General features: G+C 39.0%; 1 protein-coding gene across 1 annotated transcript in view; it reads left to right on the top strand.

Annotated features, from left to right (window-relative positions):
* The window catches only part of CNGB3 (cyclic nucleotide gated channel beta 3), a 39537-nt gene that overhangs the window by 24034 nt on the left and 3781 nt on the right, over positions 1-11722 (top strand). Inside the window, 4 exon segments of the mRNA XM_009332525.1 lie at positions 751-848; positions 1952-2035; positions 4161-4279; positions 8799-8945. Coding sequence (XP_009330800.1) covers positions 751-848; positions 1952-2035; positions 4161-4279; positions 8799-8945 — 448 coding nt within the window.

The following is an 11722-nucleotide window of genomic DNA, read 5'->3' as shown; positions in this document are numbered from 1 at the left end:
AACAGGTCCATGTCCTTCTTATGTTGGGGGCCCCAGGGCTAAACACAGTACTCCAGGTGTGGTCTCACCAGAGCGGAGTAGAGGGGCAGAATCACCTCCCTCGATCTGCTGGTCACGCTGCTTTTGATGCAGCCCAGGATACGGTTGGCCTTCTGGACTGCAAACGCACATTGCCAGGTCATTTTGAGCTTCTCATCAACCAACACCCCCAATTCCTTCTCCTCAGGGCTGCTTTCAATCCATTCTCCACCCAACCTGTATTTATGCTTGGGATTGCCCAACCCGTGTGCAGGACCTTGCACTTGGCCTTGTTGAACATCATAAGGTTCGCATGGGCCCACCTCTCAAGCCTGTCAGGGTCCCTCTGGATGGCATCCCTTCCCTCCGGCATGTCGACCACACCACACAGCTTGGTGTCATTGGCAAACTTGCTGAGGGCACACTCGATCCCACTGTCCATGTTGCCAACAAAGATGTTAAACAGCGCCAGTCTCAATACCAACCCCTGAGGAACGCCACTCATCACTGGTCTCCACTTGGACATCGAGCCATTGACCGCAACTCTTTGAGTTCTACTAAGAAAGTACTACTTTCTTAGTAAAAGCATATTAGCAGCTTCCTCATTTGAACTCATAAATGCTAGAATAGCTCCATTAAGTTATTTTTCTGTACAATACTTATTTTTATGGACATTCTTTCATTCTTCTTTTATACTTTCTAACAGAGTTTGCTTTTTTTTTTCTTTTACAGATGAATCAGAATTACTGGAGCAGATGCCAACCAAAATGCAATTAGCCATTGCAATTGATGTGAACTTTGCCATTGTCAATAAAGTTGACTTATTCAAAGCAAGTAGTTTTACAGGAGAATGCAGAAATGTGTGGTATTCCTGAGACAGAAACCTTGTTTTGTACATCTTGTAATACTTAACAATGTTTGTCAATATGCAAGGCGAAATAGGTCTAAGAAATATTTTGGTCAATGGAGACATGTCAGGATAAAGCCAAGTGCCTGCCTCTGAAATTTTTGTGTCAAAGCAGAGATTAAAAAAAAAAGCAAATGAGATTAAGACACAGTCCTGTTGTATCAACATATTAAAGCTGATGTTATGGTGTCGTGGTCACCATATGATGACATATGGTCAGACTGTAAGTGATTTCAGAGTATAACTAATCTCAGGAGTCAGACATAGAAGAATGTAATTTTTAATACAGTTCACCTTGCCTTGTTGTATACCACCTAGCACTGCCTGAGAGATCACTAATGCTATGTGTTCTGGCAACATAAGTTTGATGTAGTGAATGCTACTTTTTAGTAACTTTTTGTGCAAAGGAGCTTTTTTTTTGTTATCATGATAGTTTTCCAGAAATTCAATTTAAATGTGGTACTTAAGACTGGATTTTTGACAACAAAACCAAGGATACACTGCATTTTTAGAAGTAGTCTTGACATACAGTAACCTTAACACTAATTTGTTTGTTAGGATAATCACAAAAAAAATCACATGATATCTCTGTATAAACTTTACATATCTTCACGGTTTCTGCCACATTTGCTGAAGACATGGAATTCATAGATTCATACCAACATTTGACATGATCTGGTTTTTTTCTCCCCTGGATCAGTAAAAAAAAAATCATGTAAGAGACCCATAAAGCTGTGAACATAGCACTAACTGAGCTTCCACACCAAATTTAGATGTACAGAACGTTACTTTTTAAAAATTGAAGAGATGTTCAACTTAAAGGGAATTTTATAAGTATCTGAAATTACAATTCTTTCAGTCTTTTCTCTGCCCTAAAAGCTGATCCTTATGATGTTCTGAGTTTGCATTCCACTCATGAATCCCTGGATCATTCATGTGTTGTTGGGTTTTGCTGCCCAGTGTAAGCACTAATAATCACTTGTGTTACTGAATTAATAGAGCAATTGATTCTAACTATTTTAACAGGGGTGCGATACCCAGATGATATATGACATGCTGCTAAGGTTGAAATCCATTGTATATTTACCTGGTGACTTTGTCTGCAAAAAGGTGAGCATTGTTGTCTCTTTCAAATAATGATTATAGTATGTATTTAAGAAAAAGAGTTCAGATATCGGTCAACAGTGTCCTTTAAATACAATTAATCCTGAGTGAATTAGACAGCATAAAAGTAATTAAGGTACTCTGTGTAGTAATAACAAATGCGCTTCAAGTTTCAATCTAGAACAAGACAATATGGATTTTATTACTTACAATATAAACCATAACATTATAGTAATATGAGAAAGTACTTAATGTAAATATGGCTTATCTAATGATACATCATGAAGTTTTAATATTTAAAATGGAGCAAGCTTAATTTTTTTATACATATATACATATAAACGTAGCCTGGAGATCTCAATCTATGATGCTCTGCATGTGCTTCATTTGTGTATTCAGAAACTCTTAAGTGGAATTATCCAAGAATGTAGAAAATACACTGCATCCCATACCGCTCCTTACAGCAGGATCTGATCTTGCTCTACCTTCACTCACAGCTCTGAGCCATCTCCAGACTTCCAGCTGAATGCTGTCACACTGTCCCTTAGCAAAGCCGTCTATCTTCTCTTAGCATTTTGGCTCAAACATGGCCTTATAGTAATGCAGGTAGGTAGCTCAGCTTCTGACCAAGTGAACCCAAGTCTTTTTTCAAAAGGCATGTAAACATACTCGTAGGCAGTGTTGGATGTAATTAAAGCATGGGGGAGGGTGAAGTATCAGTACTGTAACTGTTCTGGCAAGTGACCCACAGTTCATGCCACACCCAGAAGTGACCATCAGAACCCCTTAACTTGTCTTCAGCAGTTCTGGTCCAGGATCTTCACTAAGGTCCTCATCCCTCCAAGAGTTAAGCATACGATCCTCTTCCCAAACGCTGAGTTAGTCCCACTGACTCCACAGTGTAGGAAGTTAAACATTTGTGAATGCACTGAAGGATCAGGTATGTCCCTTCAAAGACCAATCCTAGAATTTCTGTTGGCTAGGAAGGGTGGAAGAGTAGTTTGGTGTGTTTTCTTGTACAATGCAGAGCATGAAAGGATCTTAGACTGCGGCTGGGACTCTGCCACAACAGAGATAATAAGTGACGGTAACAGATTCAAGGTCTTGATCCTGCAGTCAGATGCAAACTGTTCTCAAAAAGGATGGATTTGAAGTATCATTTTATTCCAGCTTGATTCAGAGCTAAAAGGCCACTCACCTGTATAGATCTACTACGTGGCCAACAACCATCATAATCCTATTAATGCTGTAACATGTAGTAGGGAATAAAACCCTGTTGCAACTACCTCCTCCTTGGATATGTATGTTGGCCTCATTGTACTTTTCCAAGGAGGCTCCGACATGCCGGCTTGGAGGTGCAAGTGAAGGGATAAGAAGTGCAAGCCTTACATTTTCATTTCTGGCTTCGTTGCTGTTGCCTTTTCACTTTTAAAATGAAACTGCTGCTTTGCCTCAGTTACTCCAGCTGCATGAGTAGAAAAATATTTATTTGCCTGAGATGTTGTGAGGACTGTTATAATCATGTTTGTGAAGTCCATTATATTACTCCAGTTTGCCTGCTTTTTATTGTGTATACTGAAGTCATGCTTTGAATCCTAGTACATCATGCGAAGGATAATAAATAAACTAATAATCTCTTAAACCATCCAGTGATTACATGAAAGTAGACAAAGTTTTGAATGATTGTTTATTCTTATTTTCCTTTTAAATTAGGTGAGTGATGATTAGAAAGAATAGTGTAAAAACTGAAGCTTTTTAGACCATGGAGCATAGGCTTTTTTTGCACTTCTCTGTTATTAAATATGCTGCTGAAGTACTTTAGTTTCCACCAGAATAGTTGATGGAAATGATTGCTACAATGCTGATTATTATCTAGTCTTCTTTTTCCAAGCTGGCCTGGATGGTCTTACTCCTGTTCAAATATTGTTCCACATCACAATTAGATCTGCTAAAGTCAGTCCTTGTGCTTGTGCTCAGTGCTAGGGACAGTAGCGCATTTATTTCTCCTTAATACCGGTAAACTTGTTTATGAGAAAGTGGAATGATATTTAAAGAATAGTTTGTCAGATTATTCTAACAAAAAAACACTTCCCTGCTAAAACATTGGATCTTTTTGTGTTTGTGTGCCCAGGGAGAGATTGGCAGAGAGATGTACATCATTAAACAGGGTGAAGTTCAAGTCCTTGGAGGCCCTGATGGTACAAAAGTCCTGGTTACACTAAGAGCAGGAGCTGTATTTGGGGAGATCAGGTAGGTCCATTGCTATTTTTAACACTTTCTTTAGAACTGGTCAAATAATCAATGGTTGTTTAACTTCTCTGTGGTAAGCATGACAGCTACCACAGGGAGGCTGGAAAGTTGGTACGATCAACCAAGATGACACTGAGCAAGGAGATGCAGGTAAGTGAAGGAAAATCTAAGTGAAACATCAGAGACTAATCTTGCAAGGTCTGAGACCAGTGTTTTGGCCAATGTACACGGGGATATACAGACAGATTTCTCCTTCAGATATAACACATCTTCCTGTTCTGAGGTCTGCAATACAGCAGGACCAAATGCATTTTATTGCCTGTATAGTGAGACTAGGTGTCCTTACACAGCAGATGGTAAAAATGATAATTAATTTCCAACAAAGGAGATAAAAAATCTAAAATAGCAAATAAGCCTGGTTCATTTAGGAGCTGAAGTAGGGATTAAGTTGCCAAAAATCAGGCATCCACATTTGAAAATGTATTTGTTTAAGAGCATACAAAACAAGAAAAAGGCTGACAGACCAGATTTTTGGGTATGAGTTTATCTGGAGGACAAGATTTTTCTCAGGTGGTTACAAATGGTTTTTATATTCTCCATGTGGTTGCTATGCAAAATCCATTAACTCTTATGGGCCATGTTCCCCAATTAGCCAACCAAGTGCTAGATTTTAGGCACTGCATCCCCTGCTGAGGTTGGCCTGAGGAAAAGTAATAAAATACATGTGCTGCTGCTTGTGATAAACTGGATTCTTGATTTCTTCCAGCTGCCTTCCTGCTATTGTTAATCCTCTTGCTGGTAGCTTTAATCTGCCTTTTGAAAAGCGGTAATCAGCTCTGTGCCAGGTTTACATTTATCTTCTTTTTGTGTCTCCCTTTGTGGTAGGGGAAACATTCCCGTTTATCCAGTGACATGCGTACAGAACTTGCTTAGACCTCAAGTGGAAAACACCTGATATACCCCATAGACACAGACCTTTTTCATTGAGTGGGACAGTGAAATTATATCAGCTATTTGGGAGAAGGTTACTTGAAAGTTATTTCTCTGTGCGACAATATAATACCTGAGCAAAGCCTCAAAACAAAATGCTGTGTCGTAAGTTATGTGGAAAGGCTGAGAATGCACTGATTTTCAGTAAGGGCTGAATAATGAAAAAATAAAAGAAAAAGCTACAGCAGCCCAGATATGTAATCTGCACATAGTTTTCAATCATTTATTAGTCTTGTACTTGGAGCGAGGACTTTATTTTTTAAACTGAGAAATGATAATGATTGGTTTTAAAACAAGGAAGGGATGTTCAAACTTTTGATCTAATACAGGTGAGCACTTGTTTCCACATGAGAACTACACAACGGCCTTTAAAGATTCATTTCCCAGTATGTGTTACTCTTCACATCATTGCCAATATGGCCAGTAAAACCCTCAGCAATGCTATAACCCTATGCTTCTAGTCTTGTTTTATTCATCATTGACCTGCTGCGGCAGCACACCAGTTCAGACACACATAATTTGCATATAAATGACAGGCAATGGATAAGCTCAAGGAGAAAATGCACAGCAACCGGCAGACATCTCCAAAATTGAAGAAAAGCAAAGATATGAAGCACTAAGTGTATTGGTAGAGATTTATCCTCTTCCTTGTGGCGAAGTGTTACAAAATAATGAGTTTGTATAGTGCCTCTCTAAGTTTTGTCAAGGTCTTCTGAATACTGAAGAAGCAGTAGAAAATGAAAAAAAAATATTCTTTAATGGATGAAATATTGCTTCACTTAGCACAACCAAGTTTTCCCCTCAGTATTCATAGTATGGTTATCACCTCATATCAGGCTGATTTCCTTCTGATTTCTGATTCAAGATTTGTTTAGAGCAATATGTCAGCTTCATTCCGAGTGGCTTAACTGCATGATTTATAAGACACTTGCTATTTAATTTCACTCTGTTCAAAATGCATGTAAATGATGCTTAAAAAGTCTCTGAGGGCAAAGGAGTTGAAGAAAAGAAAAAACGTTTATTTCAAAAAATTTCCCTGAATTATACTAGAAGGCTAATGCAAGACTAATGTCAAACAAGTCCTTTTCCTATTTCATCCTTGAAAATTATTACAGAAACAGATTAAGAAATAGGAGTTGCCTTCCAATTAACATCTTCCACTCATTACTACCTTCCTGTATAGATAATATCAGTTTGGGGAAGCAAAATAATCTCAGAATCACAGGCAAACAGATTGCTGCCTTAATGAGAGCCTGTCTGCACAGACAATTGGGAAAGAGAGAAATTCAACTATAACACAACACTTCATTAGCCCAGAGAAATTTACACTTTAAGCCAGATGTCCTCATTCATCCATTTACTGTTATTTCACTAGAACAATTTCTTAACAGAAAATGGTAATTCTGGAAAAATAAAAATATTTCTCCATTATATGTAAATTTTTGACAGGAAGATCTCTAAATGTTTGATCTCGTCTTTAGCCTTTCAGCTGTTTTGTAACTTTAACTTTTATTTAAAAAAATAAAAATTAAAGGGAGTATTTATCTTTGTGAAAGATTACATTTTCCACTTTGGCCCAGGATTTCCCACAAAGAGGCAGCTGCTGCTTTTCAATGAGCTCTGCCCTTAGGTGTTTGACATCCTGCTCAGAAGCAAGATCCAGACCTGTTTCCCTTTCCTGACTTACCAGTTCCCTCCATAAGCACATAGGTGCCGAGCTGAGCCGGCACAACCCTGCATGTTCAGCTGATACGCACACCATTCCCTGGATCAACTTGCTAATTTCAATGAACAGCAGCTTCCTAAAGAGATCAGCTGAGTCATCACTCTGACAACTTTATACCTCTAAATTAAATTTGCCAGCATAAGAATTCAAAAGTTATCATCTCATACTAATATTACAGCATTTCAGGCTAAAAACTGGAGTAAAAAATGTAAGGTAAAAAAAGCAAATTTCTCTATTAATATAGATATTACGTTACCAAGAACCATTGCAAGGCAAATGTAGTTATTTTTTTAAATTTGGTCTATCACATAACTCTTAGCACACTAGCCAAAACAGATTCAATGATGAAGTCCATAACGCTGTCCTTAGTCAAAGAAGATTCTGTTTGGGCAAGGATTGCCTTACTTGTAAAATTCACCTCACATCATCACCATAATGAAAAAGTTGATCCCTTTAGTCCTAGTCTGCCTCGATAAAATGAGCTTTCTGTTAGGAAAGCCTGAAAATGATTGTTCAATGAGTTGTTGAGAAGTGATTCTCATCAGAACTCAAAAGCTGTTTGCAATTTTCTTTAGTTGCTTTTCTTATTGTGCAAATAATTTTATTCTATCTGAGGAATTGTACAGAATTGTTTAAAAAGAAGATGATATACTGCATTTTCAGCTTCAGTTCATATATTGATTGCTATCTTGGGTTGCAGAAAAACACTCTGTGTGTGTGTGTGTGTAAGTGTGTAAAAATAGCCTTGTACACACAGTTGCAGAGGTCTCATACTATCCTTTATAAATAAAATATAACGTTATCTGTATGATCTAATATTTATAAATATGTTCTACAAATGTATTTAATATTACAACCAATATTTATATATCCTTGATTAATATTTTGGATAAGTATTAAATCATGTTTTATGGGGTCCAGACTATCCTTTATTAATAACTTTTAAATTTAGAGATTACTAAGTATTCTCTAAAAATATTAACTCACTGGGAAATATTTAAGGGACAAATTTTAGGGTAGATCTCCTTGAATACAGTGATAAAGCAATTTTAGTCCTAAGAGCAAAATGCAACTTCTCTTGCTTATTACCACAGCTGAGAAGTGAAGTTTCTTAATTTCATTTGCTTAATGCAAGATGAACAATTTAATTTTTATTTGTACAACATCTAATTTTTATGTGGATAGCCCTCCTATGGCCAGCTGGTGCTTGCTAAACTGGTCTAAGGCTTTATTTTCAAAACAAAATAGCCTTCTTTTTCTAGCGGACACATTTGTAACTGTCAGCTTGAAAGACCTTCCTAATCCATATCATTCAACTTGCCAACATTCAAACGTGAGATGTGGTATGTGAGAAAACTGAAAACCAGAGTCCCACAGAAGTTATTCACTCAGGACAATTAAAATTCTGGGAGAATCAGTCATTCATTGTAAATAACTCTTTCAAAAATAACGGACTTGTGCTGCTCTATTTCTGATATAAATAATTTTCAACAATAAAATTGAGGAAATGCCAAGTTCACACGAGGACTAAAACAAACGCAGTCCTTGCAGTGGGTGTCTCTTGGGAGAAATGTCTCTATCTAGCAAGACTTTCACAGTCCTTAGCATCTACATACGCCTGACCAGTAGCGACAATTTGCCTTCCTGAGGCAAGACAATATTTCTAACCCCAACTGCAAAGGGACTTTACAGAACATCAGGGTACGTAAGTGAGCTTTACGATGACTTTAATGGAGAACCAGCAAAGAGATTCCTCACGAGGGCAAGTAACGATCAGACTGATGATGTTTATTTTCATTCCAGCTTATTAGCTGCAGGTGGAGGAAATCGAAGAACTGCCGACGTGGTTGCTCATGGTTTTGCCAACCTTTTCATTCTGGACAAGAAAACACTCAATGAAATCTTAGTGCACTATCCCGAGTCGGAAAAACTTCTCATGAAGAAAGCAAAGTATGTCCTACTAACAGTTTTTAAATCACATTATTTAACTGCAGAATGGACAGTTGCGGCTTCTAGACAGATTTGCATACCTTTCTTGGAAGAGTAACAGATGTAAACACATTTGTATTTAGAGGTCAGATTTGCCTGGTAGTATCTAGTGGAAGTCATGGTCTTGGCAGGGACCCCAAGGGTTGTGGAAATGTGGTAAGTAGAATGAAGTCCTGAATGTAGTTGCCTTCTCCATTGTATTTCAGGTAACAAAACAAATAGGAGATACAGATGCATATCAGGACTCCGTACATAGTCAAGAAAGAAACTGCAGGACAGATATCGGTTAAGGAGTAGGTTTTCAAAGATGCAACCAAACACTCGCAATTAATTCTACAGAGATACACTTCAATGCACCCACAGGCCTTTATGCATTTCCAAAACCTTAAGCAGTAGTTAGGAATGGATATAAAGAAAGGCCCGACAAAATGGAAGTACACAGATTGGAGAGCTGTGCATCTTGTTCAAAAGGATTCTGAAATGGGATTTCAAACCCAAACTGCTTTTTATCTTGCTTTGGCTGTAGCTTGCTAGGATCACCATTTCCCCAGCTTTGAAAGGGCAAAATATTGACAGATTTTGTCATAAAATTAAGACAAAATGAGTACCTTGCTACCTTGTAAAAGGTCCAAATATATTAAACAGTTTGTCATTATTAGTATACTTCAGAACTTTTTTCTTCTCAGCTGTTGCCTCGCATTGCTATCAAAGGTTGGAAGGTTGCTCCCAGACTTGAAATTCCACCAGAGAAGACTAAACATAGCACAGGAGTGACATTTTGTTTAGGGAAGCGCTAGCAGATGGTTGCATTCAGCATGTTTCAAGAGCCCTGATTGTTAAACGACAGTATCTTGAGAATTTGCACGTCCCCGAGGAACAAGGAACCTAGACACAGAATGGGCTGATTGCCCAATTTTCAAAACCAGCATCAACAGGTAGAAAGGTGGAACAAATCCACTGACTGATGGTCCTCAGCATTTATGCTTCCTGACTTTTCTCCAGCTTCTTTCTAAACAGTTGTATGACCACCATTACTTGTTATTCCTGTCTCTCTGTCCCACACTACTTTCCTCTGCTTTCTTGTCCACTCCAGTCATATCCTGCCAAGCCGTTAAATTCTGCTTCCTCCAGATAGCCTCCAGATAGATGGATAATAACCATCCATCCTTCGTCTCTGCACTCCCATTTGGGTCCAAAGCCCTCTCTAGATATCAGCCTAGATACAGGATATCCTGTTTAATTTTTAAGATATGTGGTACCTGCCCTGTGCTGGAGGCCATGTATTCTGCTCACCTGTCTAGGCATCCACTAATTCTTCCAAAACTCCTGTGCTCTACGTATGGTCAGCCATGTCTCTAGAAAAACTAGGCACCAACAGGAGATTTGTGCACTGTTTTGATAAAGTTTGCAGTTCTGTTCAGTTTTGGAATCAAGTTATCAGTTGCTCTGCCCTGGAAGTTTTACGCTAGAGTCCTCTGTAGGATTGCATTGGCCATCCCACACCTTTAAAGGGCTCCTTGAAATAAACTCAAAGGAGTTATTCAAGCAAGAAATTTGTTCTGTTATCACCTGCCTGATAGTCACTGTATGGTCTTTACATAATAAACCCATGCAAGCTGCTGAAGTGTACTTTTTAAATTCATTACAATAAAACTTAAAAAAATTAAATCTTCACTTCTGAAATCCCCAAAGTTACAAAGTACAAGATGCTGGAGAAAATTATAGTATTATGGGATTTACTGTACTTCAGACTTGCTCATAAAAAGCCTTAAGTCAGGGCTTTTGCAAGGATAGAAAAGTTGCCTTGAAAACTGTACAGCAACCTAATAGAAATTGAAAGCATGAGAATCCTCTGCTTTTCACTGGTTCCATCCATCTTGGAACTGTCATCTAATCTTTACCCTCGTCGTTCATTCTCACTTCTTGTCGTTATGGTTGCAAATCAGCACAGCTACGGAAGGGTGTGAAAATCTAGTCTGCCACATGATTGGCAGTAATTTTTATATCTTCAGGGTATATTCTTCTACTGAAGAAGACCAAAAATAAGTACCACTGTCTAACCTGACCTATGAGAGATGAGCCATGCTGAGTTAGTTTGGTAAACTGTTACTTCCACAAGCATCAGCTGGACTCTAAATTGAGCATTAACCGCTCTCTGAATTTACATACAGAAGGCCAGGTAAAAAACTTCCACCTCAGGCATGAGGCGTCCGCCCCCCTTCACGCTACTTCTCACCTTATAAAACTCTCATCTGCTTTGCAACACCTTAATTTGAGCCTGCACTTGTTTATTCTCCAGGACATAGGTAAGCAATTGGTGGCTCACGGCTTAGACAGGTGTACTCTTTGCTGGGTAAAAAACTGGCTGGACGGCCGGGCCCAGAGAGTTGTGGTGAATGGAGTTCAATCCAGTTGGCGGCCGGTCACGAGCGGTGTTCCCCAGGGCTCAGTTTTGGGGCCGGTCTTGTTCAATATCTTTATCAATGATCTGGACGAGGGGATCGAGTGCACCCTCAGTAAGTTTGCAGACGACACCAAGTTGGGCGGCAGTGTTGATCTGCTGGAGGGTAGGAAGGCTCTGCAGAGGGACCTGGACAGGCTGGATCGATGGGCCCAGGCCAACTGTATGAGATTCAACAAGGCCAAGTGCTGGGTCCTGCACTTCGGCCACAACAACCCCATGCAGCGCTACAGGCTTGGGGAAGAGTGGCTGGAAAGCTGCCCAGCAGAAAAGGACC

This window comes from Pygoscelis adeliae, unplaced genomic scaffold (genome assembly GCF_000699105.1).
Source record: "Pygoscelis adeliae isolate BGI_AS28 unplaced genomic scaffold, ASM69910v1 Scaffold389, whole genome shotgun sequence".
Lineage (NCBI taxonomy): Eukaryota > Metazoa > Chordata > Aves > Sphenisciformes > Spheniscidae > Pygoscelis > Pygoscelis adeliae.
This window is presented reverse-complemented; position numbering and strand designations above follow the sequence as displayed.